General features: G+C 34.3%; 4 protein-coding genes and 1 pseudogene across 4 annotated transcripts; all 5 read left to right on the forward strand.

The window, feature by feature from the left end:
• Positions 1-4,207: 4,207 nt before the first annotated feature.
• Positions 4,208-5,347, forward strand: LOC143566785 (putative inactive receptor kinase At4g23740). The gene has a single exon (XM_077053392.1). The coding sequence runs from the start codon at positions 4,208-4,210 to the stop codon at positions 5,345-5,347; it is 1,140 nt and encodes a 379-aa protein (XP_076909507.1).
• Positions 5,348-6,718: 1,371 nt separating this feature from the next.
• LOC143566786 (putative inactive receptor kinase At2g26730 pseudogene) lies at positions 6,719-7,451 on the forward strand (annotated as a pseudogene).
• A 5,262-nt stretch (positions 7,452-12,713) lies between these two features.
• On the forward strand, positions 12,714-14,930 carry LOC143566787 (uncharacterized). The gene has a single exon (XM_077053393.1). The coding sequence runs from the start codon at positions 12,714-12,716 to the stop codon at positions 14,928-14,930; it is 2,217 nt and encodes a 738-aa protein (XP_076909508.1).
• A 2,812-nt stretch (positions 14,931-17,742) lies between these two features.
• On the forward strand, positions 17,743-19,190 carry LOC143566788 (uncharacterized). The gene is made up of 2 exons (XM_077053394.1): positions 17,743-19,036; positions 19,144-19,190. Exons 1-2 carry the CDS (start codon positions 17,743-17,745, stop codon positions 19,188-19,190), a joined length of 1,341 nt encoding a protein of 446 aa, XP_076909509.1.
• A 45-nt stretch (positions 19,191-19,235) lies between these two features.
• On the forward strand, positions 19,236-20,337 carry LOC143566769 (uncharacterized). Its single transcript, XM_077053376.1, has 2 exons — positions 19,236-20,168; positions 20,249-20,337. Exons 1-2 carry the CDS (start codon positions 19,276-19,278, stop codon positions 20,253-20,255), a joined length of 900 nt encoding a protein of 299 aa, XP_076909491.1. The 5' UTR covers positions 19,236-19,275; the 3' UTR covers positions 20,256-20,337.
• The last annotated feature ends 2,276 nt before the right edge of the window (positions 20,338-22,613 follow it).

A 22,613-nucleotide genomic window follows, 5' to 3' on the forward strand; every position in this document is an offset into this window, starting at 1 on the left:
TAAAATTTTCCTTTTCTTTAAAATCATGTTAAATTAGAAATAAAAAAATAAAAAATTAACTATCCAATCCCGACGACTTGTTGTCGGGATAGAGTTTTTTATATTTTATTTTTTCTTTTCTTTAAGTATTCTTAAATTATAAATAAATATTAAAAAATTAACTATCCAATCACGACGACTTGTTGTCGGGATAGAGTTTTTTATATTTTATTTTTTCTTTTCTTTAAGTATTCTTAAATTATAAATAAATATTAAAAAATTAACTATCCAATCCCGACGACTTGTTGTCGGGATAGAGTTTTTTATATTTTATTTTTTCTTTTCTTTAAGTATTCTTAAATTATAAATAAATTAATAAAAAAATAACTATCCAATCCCAACGACTTGTTGTCGGCATAGAGTTTTTTATATTTTATTTTTTTTCTTTAAATCATCTTAAATTACAAATAAATTAATAAAAAATTAACTCTCCAATCCCGACGATTTGTTGTCGTGATAGAGTTTTTTAAATTTTACCTTTTCTTTTCTTTAAATCACCTTAAATTAGAAATAAATAATAAATGGTTAGATACATACATACAAACATAAATAGATGGTTACATACATACATGCATTCATACATACATACATACATAGATGGTTAGATACGTACATACAAACATACATAGATGGTTACATACATACATACATACATACATGCATACATACATACATAGGTGGTTAGATACGTACATACAAACATACATAGATGGTTACATACATACATGCATTCATACATACATACATACATAGATGGTTAGATACGTACATACAAACATACATAGATGGTTACATACATACATATATAGATGGTTAGATACGTACATACAAACATACATACATGCATGCATACATACATACATACATGCATGCATACATATATAGATGGTTAGATACGTACATACATACATACATGGTTACAAACATACATACCTACATACATACATAGATGGTTACATGCATACATATATAGATGGTTAGATACGTACATACATACATACATGGTTACAAACATACATACATATATACATACATACATAGATGGTTACATACATACATATATAGATGGTTAGATACGTACATACAAACATACATAGATGGTTACATACATACATGCATTCATACATACATACATTTATAGATGGTTAGATACGTACATACATACATACATGGTTACGCACATACATACATGCATGGCTACATACATACATACATGTAACCATATATTTAGCCATCAATGCACGTATGTATGATGCACGTAAAGTATATGTATGCATGCATGTATGTATTTGTGTGTATGTGTGTATGTATGTATGTGAATGTATGCATGTAAGTAGTTATGTATGAATGTATGTATATGTGTGTATGTATATATGTATGTGTGTATGCATGTGTGTATGCAATTATGTATAAATCTATGTATGTGTGTGTATTTATGCATGTATGTATGTATGTATGTAAACGTTTCGTGACAAAGCCTATATACCGACGACATGTAATCATCAATATATGTATGTATGCATATAGCCATCATTGTATGTATTACAAATACAAAAGTAATTAGTTGAGAAATATAAAAATAATTATTTGAGATATAAATTAAAAAAAAAATTATAAACATCGTCCTATCCCGACGACATGTCGTCGGGATAGAAAAACAAAATTTTAGTTTTACTTTTTTTTTAAAACATAATACACAATAAATAATAAAACATATGAAAATTAAATAAATACAAACTAATCCCCAAAACATGTTGTCGGGATAGAAAATTAAAATTTAGTTTTTAATTTTTTTAAAAGCATTATACATATAAATAAAAAGCAAATAATAATTAAAAATATGCTAACTTATCCCGACGACATGTCGTCGGGATAAGTTTCCTGAAATATTTTGAAAATAATTTAACTTATGCGTTTAAATGAAATTTACCCGCTATTATTTTTGTGGAGTGCTATCCTGACAACATGTCGTCGGGAAAAGTCACGATCCGTGTGATCAATTGAAAATGCTTTATGACCCTTGATTAATTTTAATCCAATGGCTAGCAACATTCCTTCTTTCACCATCTTCTTCATTTCAATAATAAATCTTCATCATTCATCCATTTACTTCATTAACACCAAACCCTCCATCAACCACCACCTTCAACTTGCAACAATTAAATTTAGACCGCCTTCAACCACCACCGTCACCTTCAACGACCATCATCAAACGCCACCACCTCTGTCAAACGCCACCGTCAACATCTCCGCCTCCGTCTTGCCACCATTAAGAACTCCTTCAAACTACCACATCAAGATCTTCTTAGTTTTTATATTTCATTTTTGAAGTTGTTCGTATCTCGTGTATGTGATTTGTAATACCGATTTAATGAAAAATAAATTGTTTTGTTGTTGTTAAAAACTTTGTTGTTTGGATATTATGTTTGACATTGCGTTGTATCTCGCGTTTGTTACGTTTTAAGTCTCGGAACTTGTCCCCGGAAAGTTTTCCGGCAAAATCTCCGGAAAATCTCCGGCGAGGCATTAGCAGCAAACTTTAATGATGCTATTTACCTATACCAACGACATGTCGTCGGTATAGGTTTTTTATTTTTTTATTATTAATCCTTTTCGTTTTATAAACAAATAAATGATTTTTTTTTAAATATTTTATGTAATTTTTTTCCCGACGACATGTTGTCAGGATAGAGTTTAAATATTATTTTCTTCATTTATCTATACCAACTAGATGTCGTCGGTATAGATAAAGAAATAAAATAGTATTTAAAATCTATCCCGACAACATGTTGTCGGCATAGATAAAGAAATAAAATAATATTTATGTTCTATCCCGACAACATATCGTCGGTATAGATAAATAAATAAAATAATATTTAAATTATATCCCGACAACATGTCGTCGGCATAGATAAATGAATATTATATTATTATAATTATAAAATATTTTTTATTTTTTTTATTAAAAATAAAACATTTTCTTAAAAAGTTTTTGTAATATATATCCCGACGACATGTAGTCGGGATAACTATTTATGTTACTTTTCGGGACGAAGCTATACCAACAACACTATTCCCGACAACATGTAGTCGGGATAAGTATTTTAGATTTGTCCCAACTATATATTGTTAGGAAAAGTTCAAAAACTGTTGTCTGGATAGGACAAAATTCTTGTAGGTTTAAAGCGTTTTACTTTCTTATTATGGCAAGCGTTACCTATTGATTGAAACACACCTGTCCAACTCCAAAATTGATATCCAAAAATTATTCTTTTTCTACTATATATCCAAGTGAAATTAATTAATAACTGGTATTACGATCCTCGCGATGCAGCGAACACTCTTTTTTCCATAAGGATTTGATATATAAGTTGCTTCATTCTAATGTTGGCTCCTTTTGAGGTTGCCACTTTATCTAATGGACAAAGTATTACCAATTTTTTTTTTTTGAAAAATAAGAAATGGAAAACTAAAACGGGTCCGTCTTAGGACTTGCTAACTTCAGTTAGAGGTGGGAATTTTGATCCGTTATGACATGCCACGCAATTTGCTAAAGCCATCGAATTCCAACATAAGCAAACATGCCAGTTTTGATCTATGAACTTTAGTAATTTCGTATCCTAAACATTAAAAACATGCTACCAGAATGAACTATCTATGTTTCATATTATACAAAACAAATAAACTATTTACTTTTTGAAGTTTTGTATTATAATTTCTACAGCAAACAAAACAAAATAGTTAAATGAATAAATAAAAAATAAATAAGAAAGCGTACATACATGTGAATAAAATATAAATGTAGAAACATAAAAGCTCAAATGCTTCGAGAAACTACTATTCTTTTCCTACTTTCTTTTCCATAGTTTGTTTTCAATACATGTAGTAGTTGTTGCATTAAAAGATTGTATCTATATATAATAGAAATAAGTTGAACTCCTAACTACCTAGAAGAAAAGATAATTTCTCTTTACATACGTACAAAAATAGGTGGTTAGTTTTCATAAATAGTGATTTTTTTTAGTAAACTACCATTTACTTTTTAATATATACATATAATTAAACTATAGTAAAACCCTACACCTTTTATAAATATTCCTCACTCCCCCATCCTGTACTTAGTCCTTAATCCTTTATTCATCACACACACACACACTCTCAAACATCCATGTCTCCGGTAGCCATTTTCCTGCTTTCACTTATTATTCTTCCACTACAAACCGCGCGCAGCGACGGCGACGACAACCCCAAAGAAACCCTAAAATCCAACGAGCGGAAAGCGCTCCTCAACTTCATCAATGGAATTAATTATAACCCAGCTAAGCTCACCTGGAACCCATCCGAACTCGCCTGCTCTAGCTGGAAAGGCGTTATTTGTGACCCCGAAAGCACCACCGTCCTCTATATCCGCTTGCCCGCCATCTCTCTAGTAGGAAAAATACCACCCGACTCACTCGGAAAGCTACCTAGCCTTCGTGTGCTATCCATCCACGATAACGCCCTCTCCGACAAGCTCCCCGATGATTTCTCCGAGCTTACCTCGCTCACCCGCCTTTACATACATAAAAACGAGATTTCGGGTCAGCTTCCATACATAGAAGCAGATAATTTAATCAAACTTGATGTCTCGTCTAATAAATTAGTCAGTTCCATTCCACATCCGTTTTCTAAGTTCTCGTTGTCGTCATTCGACAACAACGATTACTTATGTGGTCCTCCGACCACAAACAAATGCAACAACTCGTTTAATCCACCTCCGGAGTGGGTAAAACCGAAGAAACACGGTAGTGACGTACGGTTAATCGTCTGGATTACCGTATCGTCAATGCTAGTGTTATTTATCCTTCTTTTATTTGTACGGAAAATGATGTATAGTCAGATCAAACGGCCTCGTCCTCTTTTGGTAGAGGTTAACAATTTGGTGTTTTTGGAGGACGGGTTTGGGTTCAAATTGGACGATTTGTTGAATGTGTCCGCGGAGGTTCTTGGGGAAGGGAGCATTGGGACGTCGTATAAACAGACGGTCGTGGGAAAGGAGGTGGTAATTGGGGAAGGGAGCGTTGGGGGGTCGAAAAAGCGGGTGGAGGAGAAGAAGAGGATGGTTGTGGTGAAAAGATTGAGAGATGTTAAGGCGAAAGAAGTCGAATTCAGAAAAACAATGGAGGGTTTTAGGAAAGTGAAGAGCGTAAACGTGGTTCGGTTGATAGCTTTTTATTATTCGGAGTATGAGAAATGGCTTGTTTATGATTACATGTCGGGTGGTAGCTTAGCTGATCGTCTTCATGGTAATTTCTTCATATTCAATTAGTTACGCGTCATCGGTTAGTTTTCACTAGAATTATAAGAGTCATATAAGGTTACATTGGTCGTATAAAGTTATAAAAACCGCATAACAATTGCGAGCCGCCTTAAAGGTAGGTTTATATATATTTTTTAAACGGCAACTTTTATTAAAACGACACACTAACAAGACGTTATATGTCGAGAAAAAAAAATGTTACATGGTTTATATAACAGCTTGTATACAAAATTTGCCATATATAACTTTGTTGTGGTTTAATGATAAGATGAAAATGTTACATGGTTTAATTCAAAAAACTTGAAACACGTGAAGCATGAATGTTAATAATTTGAAACATTGTGCTTTAGTGCCAATGATGAGTGGGTTACAGCCCTATGCAATAGCTTTATTGAGAAAAATAATCTATAAAAATGGTAGTGATATATTTAATTTGAAACTTTAGTCTAAAATATTTTATATAAATGTTTAACAAGAGATAAATATTTGACAAGAACATAGATGTGTTTAAAAAAGAATTTATACCAAAGTTTAAGATAGATCGTAGAATTCCCTGTCACTTGTCACTTTATCGGTGATGATATTTCTTGCAACTAGAGAGAGAATAAGGTATAAATTGGAAAGGAATACATCTTAAAACGTACGGTTAAGGGTGATTGTATCCATAACTTTTTAGGTTGAGATTTTCTAGAACATATTTTTTTCGCCTAAAATCCATTTAATCTTGTAAGAGCATTTACAATAGGACATCTATATATATGTGAGTGAGTTATCTATATTATATAAATTGATTGTAACTGGTTATAACTTATAAGTGAGTGATAGAGAAAATGTTGTTATTTATGAGTAAATTTGAAGAAACACTATTCGTATTATACAAATTTTTAATATTTGTTGAAAGTGGTTGTAAGTGGAGATGAGAAAGTGTTGATGGTAAATGTATAATAAAGTATAATTTAATTAAAAATAAGAGAGCAAATATAGTGATTTTTAATATAATTATAAAGATAGGATAAAGGACCTACCGGGAATGCTCTAATTGCAAGGATTTAAACCTACGATACATTTGTTAAACGCAAACACCATAACACTAAATCACTAAGTGATAGGTTTATTTTGAATTCATAATAAAATTATGGTGTTACAATTGATGTTTGAGGTATAATAATTGCTCAAAATGTTTTCCCATTTTTTTGCCCCGTCCTTTAGTTGTCATAATCCTTTTGAAATGTGTTGTCTCCATTATCTTTTTGTTTTCCTGCATACTAACTTTTGTCATACGATCACATTCTATAAATATTCACGAAAAAGGTGATTTTTAATAATTGATATTATTAATCTACTTTTAGATGGATTGTAAATCATCTCTCATAATGAATAATGGGTTGTATAATTGTATCCATTTATCAAAGAGGTGTAAATGACTATTTTGTAGGAAGCAAAGATTCGCGACGACAACTCAATTGGGACCAACGGATTAGAATTGCAGTGAGTGCTGCTAAGGGACTGGCATACTTACACGAAGCTGAAGTTGTTCATGGCAACATTAAATCATCAAACATCCTCCTCCAACAAGAATCCAACGAAGCTTCCTTGTCTAACTACGGCCTCAACACGCTTTTTGGCGAGCCAGGTTCTTTAAACCGTCATGTCACTGGTTACTGGGCCCCTGAAGCTTTTAAGACCGGGAAAGTCACATTTAAATCTGATGTTTATAGCTTTGGGGTTTTGTTATTGGAGCTTTTAACAGGAAAACCCGTAAAGCAAGCCTCATTGGGCGAGGAAGGGGTCCATTTTTCGAACTTGGTCGAGTCAGTTATATGGGAGGACCCAAGCCTTGAGATTTTTGATATGGAATTAAAGAGGGATCATAATTTTGAGACGTTGCAATTGTTGCAAATAGCTAAGGATTGTGTATTGATTGTGCCTGATAAACGACCAACAATGCATGATGTGGTGCGGATGATGGACCATAGGTTGTTGAGACCATCATCTGATGACCACTCTAGGGGATATGATGAAACCCCTTCAACGGACAACCGAGATACACCAAGTACAAGTATCTTTACACCATAAACTCGTATGATCTAATGTGATTGCTTTTCGGTTTGGTGGTTTATATTACTAAAATTGCGTGTGATTTTTATGGGTTGGGACAAGTTTCCATGAAATAGTTGTTTGGGAGGTTGTTTGCCTTTGTTTGGGATGTGTTCTAAAAACTAAACCTTTTGAATCGATGAATAAATTAGCAAATAAAATTCTAAATGTAGAAGATTTTTTTTATTCGTGTTTGAGAAGAATCATTTAACTCGATTATGCAACATAAACCAGACACATTTAACTAAACATGTCGTTTATTTAAATACTTACACTTACATGTTAATTTAATAAGTAGGTTACATTGCATGCTTAACATATTATATGTCAATTCAATAATATGAATATGAATAAAGGTTGAGTTATTCTACAAAGTATAAGAAACCATAATTAATTAACATGTGTCAAGTATAGACCAAAATAAAAAAGGTATAAAAGTAATAGTGCATATTTTCTCTCTTCATATGAAAGTCACATGTTAATTCTTCTATCATTTTATAATATTTATAACTTTTTCATATGATATTATTTTTTAAAAAAAATTTATAATATATATAAACGAAAACCCAAAAATCCTATGTGTCACGATGTGGTCGCTCCCCCTTTTATGGAAGTCACCAGATTTCTTGATTTTTAAATGGAGGTCTCTCGTTGATTTAACCCAATTTCATGGGTATGGGTCTTACCAAAACCAGATGGCTCTTAAACGGGTTATAACATCTCATTAAATTCAAAATTAATCTTACCAATTATTTGATATGAAAATCCTACAAAATAAGAATATACTAAAATTTAATATCCAATTTAAAAAGAAAAAGATATTATTTATAATTAATAAACAATTTTATAGTAAAAAACATAAGCGGGTCATGGGTCTCCAAATCCAGATAGCTTTTAAACGGGTTATAACATATCATTTATTTATGAACACTTTCATCATCAAACCCTAAGTATATTAACTTTCTTACAATAAAGAAAATTAAAATAAAAAAAAATAAATATTAAAAAACGAAAAATATAAAACAACTATTCTCTCAAGCCATCAGATTACTTTATTTGTAAATGAAGGCTTCTCACGCATTTGACCCGAATTCACGTGTAAAGGTCTCACAAAACCCAGATAGCTCTTAAACGGGTTATAACATCTCATTATATTAAAAAATAATCTCATCAAATATTTGATATGAAAATCATATAAAATAGGAATATACTAAAAATATATATCCTATTTTATTTTTAAAAAGGATATTATTTATAATTAAGAAACAATTTTATAATAAAGAAAATAAACGGGTAATGGGTATCACCAAACCCAGATGGCTTTTAAACCGGATTATAACATATCATTTATTTGTGAAACCATTTCATCATCAAACCTCAAGTATATTAATTATTAACTTTCTTACAATAAATAAAATTAAAATCCAAATATGCATATATAAATATTAAAAACGAATAATGTAAAATAACCCCCGTAATACGGGGGAAAAATCTAGTTAACCATAATAACAAACATTTTTTATCTTTAATATGAGTATGATTTTGTGTTATCTAGTTTACTAATAATACACTATTTATAAAAGAATTAAAATATTATAGTATATCCGTTATTCTACTATTCTTAAACAAAATTATTACATATTTAAGGCTTAATTTGAACACTAGCGTTTTATATTTGATAAGAACTTAGTGGATGATGAGCCAAAGATGCTTTTGAGTTTTGAGATGTCTTTTCGACGTAATGGTTTCAATTAAAGTTTAATCGATGGTGCCCAGCCACTCACTTTACATAAGTATAAGATCAAGTGATGGGACCAAAAATACGTGGCTGTCGCAGTTACAATCGACAAGAAATGAAGTAATTGATGTGTATATTGTTGTTTTGTGTTATGATTTTTTTATGTGATACCGTGAGTTTGTTTTTTATGATTTGTAATTGCTTATTCTTAGGATTCTCATGCAATTATTTGTTTTTTTTTTTATTAAATGATATTTTTTTAAATATTTAATCTCATTAAACTCAAAACAACAATTACAATAAAAGTGGCGTGTAAACGGACAAGAAGCTGTGACACAACCCTTTTTGAATACCAAAGCCGATCCTTCTAAAAACGAAGCTTTGAGACTTAGGAGCCGAAAAAGTACCATGCATGACCCGATAAACCATGCTCAGAAAATTCATAGCCTTCGAAGTCAGGAAACCTAATGTATCAAAAGAAATTGGGAGAAACACATGCTGATTCTCTAAATAAGTTTTCTCATATTTAGCAACTTTGCCTGATTCGGTCTTCGACGCAGCTTGACCTGCAGTAAACCCATGGTCCCTAAGCCCAACAAGATGAGGCACTCTTGTAAGGTCCACACAAGCGCGTTTCACCTTTGCCCACCCAATCACAAGAATATCGGCTGGTCGTAAAGTAGACCTCCCTTTAAACATATCTGTCAAAAAGTTAACATGGGTCTCATTTTTAGTAGAAAACCCTGCTCGTTTAGAACATCATATCAAGGATAATCATGAATACAATCCCACAAATCATGGCTAGTCAAAGATGGAGATATTCTCTCCATAAGTTATGCCTTACATATAATTGTAATTAAATGTATTCTTAGAATTAGCTTTCAATTCTTGTATATATATATATCTTATTGTAATAGACAAAGTGTGTTTGATTCTATTATTCTTCTAAAATTGTGATTGTTCATATTCTTCATATAATCGTGGTTTCATAATATACTCAACTTTAATATGGTATCAGAACCACGATTATATGAAGAATATGAACAATCACAATATTAGAAGAAGAATAGAATCAAACACACTTTGTCTATTACAATAAGACATATATATATACAAGAATTGAAAGCTAATTTTAGGAATACATTTAATTACAATTATATGTAAGGCATAACTTATGAAGAGAATATCTTCATCTTTGACTAGCCATGATTCGTGGGATTGTATTCATTATTATCCTTGATACATCACACAGAACATCTCTAACCAAATCATGTCTATATTTAATACCAGGTAATTCTTTATAATGCACGGCTTAATTACTTGAAAAAAGAATATACGGTTTATAAGCTAACTGGTTGTATTTGTAAATTGTAATTATTTATGTGCGGATTAAGTGATCTAAATGGTGTAAATTATGAATACATCATGCTTGGATTAACAATAAAATGAGATACAATGTTACATATAAGCTCATAAATAGAATGAGAATCGCTTGCAGCTGATTTTGTTACCAAACCTTTAGCGACCAATCATGCGACCCAACAGCTAGCGACTGTTCGAAAATTGCTATCGCCATTTTTTGTTCAAATATTAAAGTTGTTATTCTTCCCAAACATTTCAATTTAAACTGTACATTCTATATGCATTATTGAATAAAAGCTTTTAAAATTGAAAAAAGAAAAAAAATCTAGTGGAATCCTCTTTTAGACATCACGTACAATGATTGTGAAGCTTTCAAGAAATTGTTTTCCACTATTATTGCAAATAAAGTTAAGGGTTGGCCCAGGAGATTGAATAATTTATTTAGTTCCTATAATAAAATATATATAAAAATCCACAAAATTATCATCCATCTCTATCTGATTTGGGGTCACAAAATAAAGTATTGACCGACGCGAAAGCAGCTTTAAGGAAGAGCATGTGTTTCCTGCAATAACGCAGAAATGAGAAATCTTTGGACGTTAGTCGAACAGTAAGATACCGCCTAAAGATTAATCAGCATTGAGGAAGAGTGTGATTCATGTGTTTAGTTTGTGATTTATGAAGATTGGTTTTTATAAGTTTTCTTATAAAAAGTAAATTTTTTTATGATCTCTCCTCCTGTGTTTTGGCGGCTGGTTACATTTGTCGGTAATCGCTTGCAACCAATTTTGTGACCACAATATTGTTGTGACCAATTTTGCAGAGTGTTAGTTATAACCATCACAAACTGAGCGTCTGGATTGCCTTACGGCTGATTTTGTTACTATTCCTTTAACGACCAGTATTGCAACCCATCTGTTAGTGACCGTAATCATGACGAAAATGATTTGCGACTGAATTGCTAGCGATTAAACATATCTAAGACCTTTTTGTCAAGCGATTTAGCAACCAAGTTTAGTTCTAAATTGCGATTAGTTTTTGCGATCTCTATTTCCGTCGCAAACAATATTCATCATTTCATCATCACACGGTCACACCAATTAGAGAATCCGGTTGAAAGTTAACTACTTCAAACTATCGGTCAATTTAACTATTGTGATCATAATAATGTATATATTTTATAGAAACGTGAAATAAAAGTAGAGGATAAAGTAGTTGGAAGACATGAAAATAATGGTATCATTTCAAAAATTTTACCTAGACAAGATATGCGTTATTTGCAAGATGGAAGACCTATTGATATGGTCTTCAATCCATTAGGAATACCTTTGCGAATGAACGTATGACAAATTTTTGAATCTTCACACGGGTTAGCTAGGGATTTGCTAGACAGACATTATCGAATAGCGCCTTTTGATGAGAGATATATATGAACTAGAAGCTTCGAGAAAACTGGTGTTTTCTGAATTATATGAAGCCATTAAGCAAATAGCGAATCCATGGATATTTGAACCCGAGTCTCTAGAAAAAAACAGAATATTTGATGGAAGAACGGGAATAATAGCAATATACTAATTAACAATAACAAGTATAAATCCAGATTAGATATGTAAACTAACAATATTTATGCATGCAAATCTTGACTCCTATACTTTTATCTCAACTGTGCTTTGCAAAATGTTTATACATTTTTCAAAAATCGAAGTTGTTATTATTCCCAAACATTGCAAACTGCCACGTATATATTCTACTATATGCATTATTGAATAAAAGCTTTCAAAACTGAAAAATAAAAAATCAAATCATATGGAATCCACTTTTAGACCACCGTACTATGAGTGGGAAGCTTTCAAGAATTCTTTTAATTCCACAATTATTGTAAATAAAGTTTCATGGATTGGATAAAATATTTTATTCTTCTAATAAAAAATTTAAAAAAAATCCACAAAACTGTCATGTGTATCTGCTTTTGGGTCACAAACTAAAGTAGTGATCAGTGATCACTGCTAAAGCAGCTTTAAGGAAGAGCATGATTCATGTGTTTCCGGTAATATATTTAGTTACCGTCCGTAAGTCTAACTCATATGCAAATTTGAAATACAACAACTTATAATATAGCTTAAATTCCTAATATTCCTTTAGACCCAACTTCAATTCCTCTCCAATATCAAATCCAATATGGGTTACAACTACTCAACAAATGAGTATCTCGAACTTGTCGATGACCTCGTCGACGACTACAATCTTCCCAAGAATATTATATATTCGTTGCTTCGTTACGTGAAGCCTATATACCGATCCGACATGGAAAACAAGTATAGTGCACCTATGCCATGGATCGGGTTGTATATCGGGTCAGCAAGTTTGGTGTGCATCCTTGCTATGGTGGCTGATTTGTTACATGGTTTGCGTAGCCGAAAGCTATGGTTTCCGTGCAAGTATTTTAGAATGAATGCTGCTTTTCTAGCTATAATATTTGTTGCAATGAAGCTACTTGTGGATAGAAGTGGTGTGATACCGGGTGATGTGGATCAAGCCGGAAAGCTTGGAAGCATGGCCTTTATGTGCATCATGATGGCTAACTTATTGCCATGTTTAGCAACCATGGGTAGTAATGAGCTTTTGACAAACATCATAGCTTTGGGTGTTCTTGTAATCACCTTGGTTGTGAATGTTTCCATTCAACTAGCAACAAGAGTTGTGTCCTACAAAGAAGATGTCCCTATTATTCAGATTATTTCACCAAAGTATGCTGATGTTCAATCATTGGGCATCACTAAAAATCGCAATACCATGCTATCCACCGTTTATGTGACTATGTTACTCGTGTTGTTGGTGATACATGTATGTTCGTCTTTAGCGATTCTAAAATCTAAAAAGGTTATAGAATCGAAATACGAACAACGTCATAATAGAGCTTTGGAAGACATCCAACGAGGATTATTAACGGTTGAGAAGCTACAAATGCATGTGACCAACCACTGGATCATGGCAGAAAGTGGCAGCCCCCAATTCATAACCGCTTGCTTTCCAACGACATCCGCTTCTGGGGTAATATGTGCTTTTATCACTGTCTTACACACTCTTACTATGTCCTGGATTATTAAAGCTGGCTTGATGAAGGACTATAATTCTGATTATAGTTGGTCCATGCTAGTAATTCTCATAGTACAATCTGTCGGAGTCGTGATTGGTACAGTGGCGCCGCTTTCTAGATGTTTTGCTATCTTAAGCTTTAAAGTGTCCTTCAAAATCATTGCAAAACATTTTAATGTCTTTGAAGTAGAAAGCTACTGGACTCACAAGTTATATGTTTGGAAACATGCTAGTATCCAGACTTTGAAAAGGCTTACTATTAGCTTTTGTATAGAATTTCAAGAGGGAATTGTGGTGGTATGCAAGATAATATCCTTGATCCCATTTTCCTTGATGATATTTGTCTTGTATTGTTTGAAGTCGGTCGTATTTAGTTCATCGGAACAAAATAAAGATCTTCGTGCGTATGCTTTGCAACTTGAAGATGAGATGGAGCTTGCTGAGAGAACACTGCAACGCCTATCAAAATCCGTGAAGCAATTGATCAAGAAGGGCGAAAAAAGCCAACCAAACAATCTCATGAAGCTGATTTTGGAAAGATCTTATGGTTTTCAAGGAGTTAAATGTTTTGATCACATTGATCATGATGTTCCATCAAAAGTGGAATATCAAGATTGTTGGAGCTTACCGGTGGTAACACTAACAGCCATCGCGGTTTCTCTTCCGAAAATCGAAAAGAAGGAAGTTGATAGCTTGTTGAAAAGTGTGAGGGAAGGTCTAGTATATGTCACACTTGTGGAAGAGAACCTCAATGCTACCCATGATTATGTGACCATTCAACAGGCTGCAGAAACTTTGTGGCAAGAAGTTGATGTCCACCACAAATGGTTAGGATACAAGTTGAAAGATCATGCTTTCCAAGACATTAGAGCTGGACAGATTGTCGAATGGTTCGGGGATACAGCTAGAAACATAGTTTACACGGAGGACATAAGTAAGGATGATAGCATTAGCATGTCTGTTTGTGCTAACTCGATGTATCGTATATCCAAAACAATCTTGCTTACCTTCCAAACCGACATTGATGATAAGGTTAACCAAAAGAACATATTCGATAACTTATCGTCAATGATCGCTGACATAATGTCCGCTTGTCTCACCAACTTGCCACAAGTTATAATAACAAAATGCCACACTAGTGTGATAGAGAAAAGCGAGGCCAGTGTCCAATACGCAGCCCAGCTTCTTGGTGAGACTACACAAATAATCAAAACCCTTCAAGATCGCGGCATTCCAAGCATGAATCCAGGTGACTTGTCGTTTATCGACAAATGGCGTGCCTATTTAGGGGACCCCTAATTCATCAAAAACCGTGTTCGTTCTTCAAGTAATGGAGTAAGTTCATTTGCCTGAATATAATGTCATGTTTATTTGTTTCACTTTGTTGATTTCCTCCTACTTTATGCATTTATGTTAACACTTGAGTATGAACCGCAGTGTCAAGCTAATAACATTGAGATCGATCGAATAATATGCTCCAGCTTGAGGAATAAAATGTGCACAATTAGCACCAGAAAGTATATATGTGATGATCAAGTCCTTGGTTCTCATAATTTGTACCCTATTTCCTAGTTTGCTAGCTTGTAAATTGTTGCATAAATATTTGGTTTCTTGTGTGGTTTGAGGAATGTTTCAATGCATTGACTTATGGTTTGTTGTCTTGGTTTACTACTGCTCGTATAATCTTACTCTGCTTTTGTGTTCATTGTGTTAACAATTAAGTTATTATTGGAAAACAAAGGGAGACCCAAAAATTCAGTATTCATGTGAAACGGAATAGTTTGACACTTTTCGATGCAATTACATAATTTTGTAGAGATTGTGTCACGAAAATTCGATGCAATTACATAATTTTGTAGAGATTGTGTCACGAAAATTCGGGTTTTTTTCGTTGGAAATATGTTAGAATCTGTATCCTGACATAAATGTGTCGAAACTTATATTTTCGTAAGAAAACTAGCTCTTTTCTAACAATGTCACGTCTCTACAACTAACTTGTGATTAGTACTAATCATTTCTTTTACTAAATTTTGTAGTATTATGATTTTTTTTTATTTCATCTCATCCTGTATATAATATATTTCGGTTTTTTCCCATGTTATACCTCGAAAGTCACATTTGAATTTGATGAGGGTGTGATGTAGGGCACTAGATGTTAATTTTTTAGAAAAAGGATTTATAATTCAATAAGGGATGAAAGAGATGACAAAGATATCAAACATAATGGAATCATACTCTCTAATATGTACGCATGATCAGAAGTTAACAAAAATCTAAATATTGCAAAAATCAAAACAAATGTAATGCTACCACTTAATTGTTAAAAAGTCCAATATTCAAACTTCAATAGAAATCCAATCATAAAATAGATTAGCCAGTTTGGCTCCTATTAACTAGAAATTGCATTAACATTAACTAAGAGCATCCACAGCGTCAGAAGACCACTTCAACATCCTCTCTCTCCTCACAACCTTGTCTGTCTCACGTCCGCTCTCACTTTCTCTCTTCTCTCTCATCACAACCTTGTCTGCCTCACGTCCGCTCTGCTGGACCTCCTTCACTTTCCCTCTTCTCTCACTAACTTCCCTCCTCCACCTGGTGCCACCTAATCCGAACGACCCATAAAAACCTCCTGTACATTGTAGGTGGTCTAAGTATATGTTAGTGGAAATATAGCTTTTGGCAGGAGAGCTTAATTACCCTATGCCCGGTTACCTTCGCATGTATGGTACTACGGTCCATGTTTATTTTGATGCTAGGAATATATTGGAGTATTTTTATGATGAAAGCCATGATGGTTGGTTTGGATAACAATAGTAAGTAAACCTTATTACATGCTTGTACAATTCATCCTTACTACATGTAGTATTAATGACAATTTAACCAGTAGCACTCATAACTTTCACTTTTGTTACCAAGAACAATCCTAGTAACGTAATCATAATAGAATTACCCTCACTCTACACCTAATTTTCGCTTGATACACTTGTAAGTTTCCTCATTTCATTCATAAACATCATTGAGAGCGAAATCGAGTACGCGGATATGAGGATATCACTTTGATGATTATGTTACCAGAACTGTTGTTGGAAACAAAAGTAAATTTAAAGTATCATTGGTTAAATTATCAATATATTTTATTTTATCCGTAGGTAATAGTCAGGATTGTTAAAATCAAATTTATCTTCAACATAATCTTGCAAAATATTGCTATTCAAGTTCTGTTGTATTCAAGAGCAGCTTTAATAATAGTGTCCATGGTGACATGTCCACATTGATGTTATGTATTCGTTCATTATTTTAAAGCTTTTGTAATTAAAGAAACCAATCAACAGAATCCACTTTATAGACTGCACTGTGTGGGAGTGAACAATTATTGCAAATAAAGTTTCAAGGGTTGGCCCAGATGATTGGATAATATATTGGATTCCAAAATAAAACCCCACAAAATGATATCATGCATCTGATTCTCGGGACACACTCAAAAATATAAAATGCAAGTTTAGCTGGAAAGTAGTGACTGCTGCAAATTAAAGCAGCTTTAAGGAAGAGCATGATTCATGTGTGTTTCCGGTAATATATTTGTTTAGTAGTTTTTAGAACGATGAATTTCTTTTTGTGTTTATGGCACCGTTTTTAATTTGAATAGCCCCGTTGTACCACTCTACCCAAACTATGTCGTCTTAACTGGGCCCATGCTGGTTTCAGAGTTTGGCTTGAGCGTTCCAGGGGAAACCATACCGCCGGCTGCCACTTAACAGTCGCTGTGCCACCACAAGAGCAGAACTCTCAGGAGTAACACACGATGCGATGAAAACCGGATTGACTTTGGATTTGAACTGAGAACCTTCATTGTCAATATCCACCCAAAGTGAAACAGGTAGGGATCGAACTTGGGTCTTCACTGAATAACCCAAGACTTCTTGTCACTGGGCCACAAGTGGGAGATATATATATATATATATATATATAGTTTGTTACCATCAGTAAATCTATAGTTGTGCTTATCTAATTATATATATGCAGGCTTGAAATACAACAACTAATCAACAACAAAATCCCATCCCAAACCCAAAATCCAATCCTACTCTAATTCATCATATCAGTCACTATGGGTTCAACAGATGATTATCTTAAAATTATAGATGTATTAATTGATATGAACGATATTATTCCTGGAAATATCACACAAGGGTTGTTGGGTTACTTGAAGTCTGTATACCAAAAAGATATGGACGACAAGTACGCGGCACCTATGTTATACATTGGGATGTATATCGCGTCAGCGTCTCTGGTGTGCATCCTTGCAATGGTGGCTGATCTATTATATGGTTTGCATCGCAGGAAGCTATGGTTCCCGTGTAAGTATTTTAGACTTAATGCGGCTTTTCTTGCTATAATATCTATTGCGATGAAATTACCCGTGGATCTAAGTGGTTCCATGCCTGGTACTGTGGACCAAGCGGGAAAGCTCGGAAGCATGGCCTTTATGTGCACCATGATGGCCAATCTGTTACCTTGTTTAGCAAGCATGGACAACAATCAACTTTTGTCGAACGTCACTGCTTTGTGTATTCTAGTGATCACCATGGTTGTCAATGTTGTCATTCAAATACAAACGGGAGTTGTGTCATACGGTAAAGATGCTCGTATTGTTGAACATGTTGCTCCTAAATATGATGAAAATGCTTTGAGCATAATTAAACATCGCAATATCATACAAGCAGCCATTTATGTGACTTTCTTACTCGTATTGATGATGGTACATGTATGTTCGTGTCTAGCGATTCTAAGATCCAAAAAGATTATAGAATCGAAATACCAAGAAGCGCATGATCGAGCTTTAAAAGAATTCCAAGCACCAGATAACCAAGCTTCAAAAGAATTCCAAGCACCAGCACCAGATGACCAAGGTTCAAAAGAGTTCCAACAAGCAACAGATAAAGAGCGAAAGGTTAAGAAGCTACAAAAGCATGTGACCAACTACTGGATCATGGCAGGAAGTGGCAGCCCCCAATTCATAGCGGCGTGCTTTCGCACGACGTCTGCTTCCGGGGTAACATGTCTTTTGGTCATTGTCTCACACACTCTTACTATTTCCTGGACTTTTAAAGATATTTTCGATAAGAACTCGTGTCAATCGGATTATGCTTGGTCCATGATAGTAATACTTGTAGTACAATATATTGGAGTTGTGGTTGGCACAATTGCACCACTTTCTAGATGTTTTGCAACCTTAAGCTTTAAAGTGTCCCCTGAAATCATTAAAAACCATTTTAAGGTCTTTAAAGTAGAAAACCACTGGACACACAAGTTACATGAGTGGAAACGTGCAAGTATAGATCTCTCATTTGGTAGCCATAGACTCAAAGTGGTCATAGATACTTTGAAAAGGCTGATTCTTAGTATTTGTATAGAGCTTCAAGAGGGAGTTGTGGTGGTATGCAACATAACCACGTTGTTCCCTTTTATCTTTATGATATGTGTCTGGTATTGTTATCAACGTTTGAAGTGGTTCAAGTCCGTGTTAATTCGTTCATCGGAAGAAAGGAGTACTGATCAAGGGATTAATAGTAATTGTAATTTCTTGGAACAATTTAACAAGAAGGATCTTGATCAATATGTTTTGCATCTTGAAAAGAAGATGGAGCTTGCCGACAGGACGTTGGAAGGGCTTTTAAAATCGGTGAACCGATTGATCAAAAAGGGTGTGAATCGCCCACCCAAAAATCTCATAACGCTCATTCAAGAAAAATCTACTAGAGGTTATCCCGGAGTTGGAAAGTTTGATCACAGTGATCAATATGTTCCTAGTTTACGATCAAAAGAGCGATATCCGGAAACCTGGAGCTTACCGGTGGCAACCCTAACTGCCATCGCGGTTTCTCTTCAACCGAATGAAGTTCGTAGCTTGTTGAAAAGCGTGAGAGATGGTATAAAATACGTGACACGCGTGGAAGAAAGCCTGAATGTTGGTGAAGACTATGTCAGCATTCAGAAGGAAGCTAAAAATTTGTGGAATGAAGTTGATCTCCACAAAACATGGTTAGGACACAAGTTGAAAGGCGGCTTTAAAGAGAAAACAGGTGGAGAGATTGTTAAATGGTTTAGGGACACAGCTAAAAGCATAGACAAAAGTGATGAAGGAAGATATGATAATGATCACTTGCATTACAAGTATATTTGTGCCAACTCAATGTATCATATAACAAAAACAATCATGCTTACCTACCCTAACATTGATGAGGTTAGCAACCAAGATTTGTTCGATCATTTAAAGTCGATGATGGCTGACATAATAGCCGCTTGTCTCACCAACTTACCACAAGCTATAATAAAGAAATGCCACACTGACGCGATAGAGAAGAGGGAGGCTAGTGTTAAAGATGCAGCCAGGCTTCTAGGTAGGACTAAAACTATAATGGAAACTCTTGCAGCTCGCGACGATACTCCAGACGACATGGATCCAAGTGACTTGCCGTTTATCGACAAATGGCGTGCTCATTTCAAGATTTCTCAACTCCCTCAAGTAGAGAAGTAAGTTCATGTTACTTAGTTTTCCTCTTTTGATTTTCTAATGAATGTAGATGTTGTATTAATGTATGAACTTCATGCAGTGTCTGATCTTCCAAGATGATTGAATAAGCTCCTTGAAGAAGTTACTTTGCATGATTAACATCCAGAAAGTATATATGTTAAACAAGACACCTTGGTTCTTAATTACCCTTTCTGTTTACTAGTAAATTGCTCAGTTGTATATATGTGGTGTGTGGTTTGAGGAATATCTTTATGCATTTTGTTGTCTAATTGTACTCTATGGTGGTGTTTATCATATTGTGTTAATACGTTGTCTTATCTTACTCTATGGCGGTGTTTATCTTATCGCGTTGATCTTACTATCATAACTTCTTGGTATTGGGCAGTAGTGGTAATCTGCTTGAGCCGTGTCAAGGCCTCTATGGGGTCTTCATAGTCGGTGGGTCCAAACCGACCTAGAACAGCACGTAAGAATTCGTTCCTTGTTAACAAGCCACGAAATTTGGTTAACCATCGATGCCACTGTAGTGCGATGCCATTAAGCTGTAAGGACAAGTGAACCTAATCAGCTGGGGCCACCGTCTAAATTAAATGAGTTGTTATGCTTGATAAAGCCAACCGGTTTGATCATCGCCCTCAAAACGTGGGAATTGGAGCTTAAGATAGGGGTTAGGGTTGTAGGTGGAGACAAAATGGTTCCCCTCACGAAACCAGATATTGACCTGGAAGACGAACCTAACCCTTTGGTGGTAGGGGTGTTAATCGGGTTAACCCGATCGGGTTTCGAGTTAATCAGGTTTTTTCTAAAAGAAAACTAACCCGCAACCCGACCCTATTAAGGTTCGGGTTTATCGGGTTCGGGTTAATCGGGTTTTGGGTTAGTCGGGTTGGATTGATCGGGTTAGTCGGGTTACTCTATATTTTGAGGTTAATTTAAATAGACATACATAATTACCTAACTAAGATATGGCATCTATCGTACCTTGTAATCAAGTTAAGAGCCCCACATGCATAAAATTTATTACTGAAGTGGCTCGCTTTCTACAAAGGTTTTACTGGCTTCTTGCCATCATGGAATCTAGAGTTACGCTTATATATGAACTCATAGGAAGTATTTGGATGTGTTTAAAATATAACTGTTTTGTCAAACAATCACGAAGGTGTAACAAAGATAGTAATTCTAATCATTAGCATTTTAACAAAAGTAGAATTAGTTGGTTATATTGTTGACTGTTTTGCAAATAACTAATAGTTGAGAGTTGAAAAGTTGTAGGTTTTAACTTTGTAGAATTTAACCAGTACAAGTATAGGTAATCGGGTTATTCGGGTCAACCCGAAACCCGACTATTTTTCTAAAACGGACCCGAAACCCAATAACTATCCTGGTTAATCGGGTTAGCCCGAATAACCCGATTAATAATTTTTGACCCTATTTAACCCGACCCTAATTAGCTTAGTCAGGTTTGGGTCAGGTCGGGTTAATCGGGTTCGGGCTTTTTGGACACCCCTAGTTGGTGGTATGGTCTTGAAAGAATGTAAGGCTTGAATAGCAACAATGCCACTCTATGTTTCAACCATCATATGCTGGAATTGAGCATCATGGCGACCTAAGGTTTCGAGTGTTTCTTGATGGAACTCGGCATTGGTTTTCTTACACGTACCCATGGATCATGGATCACAAATGCTCTGATACCATTGATGTGGGTCGATCGGATTCAATGCTCAAGTTAGAAAATAAAGGGAAGCTTAAAATAAAAGTAGAAAGGTTTTTTGGATAGTTTTTTTTAATTCTCATTCAAACATTAAAAATAAGGTAGTGTTTGTTATGGAAGAATGGAATGTGGAATTGAATAAGTCATTCCAAATGAATGAAAAAAAGCATGTTTGGTTACCATGCATGAATGGAATGGATCTTTCCACATGGAATGAAACTTCTTTCATTTTTAGGATTTTCATTTTTTTGGGTATGAGTATTTTTTTTTTTTCATTTCTTCAACGAATGAAAAAATCAAAAAGTCAGCAATCATTATTTTCCAATTATAGTTATTATATTATTATTATATAATTATCGTTATTGTTTTGTATATTATAATATAACTATTAGGGTCTGTTTGGTATGAAATAATGGAATGACTGATGGAATGTAATGAACGTGGTAATGGAATGGATAAAGGAATGAAATGAGCTATTATCATTCCAATGAGATGTTCGGTTACCACATAAGAATGAAATAAATCATTACTTTGCATTGTTTGGCAGGTAGGAAAAATAAAGAAAAAATAAAATTAAAATGGTAGTGAGTGGAGGTGGTGGTGGGAGGTAGGTGGCGGTCGTGGCATTGGTGGACAGTAATGGTGGATGGTGGTGGCGGGTGGTGGTGGGTGACAGGAGATAATGGTGGTTGGAGGTGGGTGGGGGTAGGTAGTGGCGGTAACAGTGGAGGTA

This window comes from Bidens hawaiensis, unplaced genomic scaffold (genome assembly GCF_021521415.1).
Source record: "Bidens hawaiensis isolate Kalapana, Puna unplaced genomic scaffold, B.hawaiensis_p1.1 tig00023051_1, whole genome shotgun sequence".
Taxonomy (NCBI): domain Eukaryota; kingdom Viridiplantae; phylum Streptophyta; class Magnoliopsida; order Asterales; family Asteraceae; genus Bidens; species Bidens hawaiensis.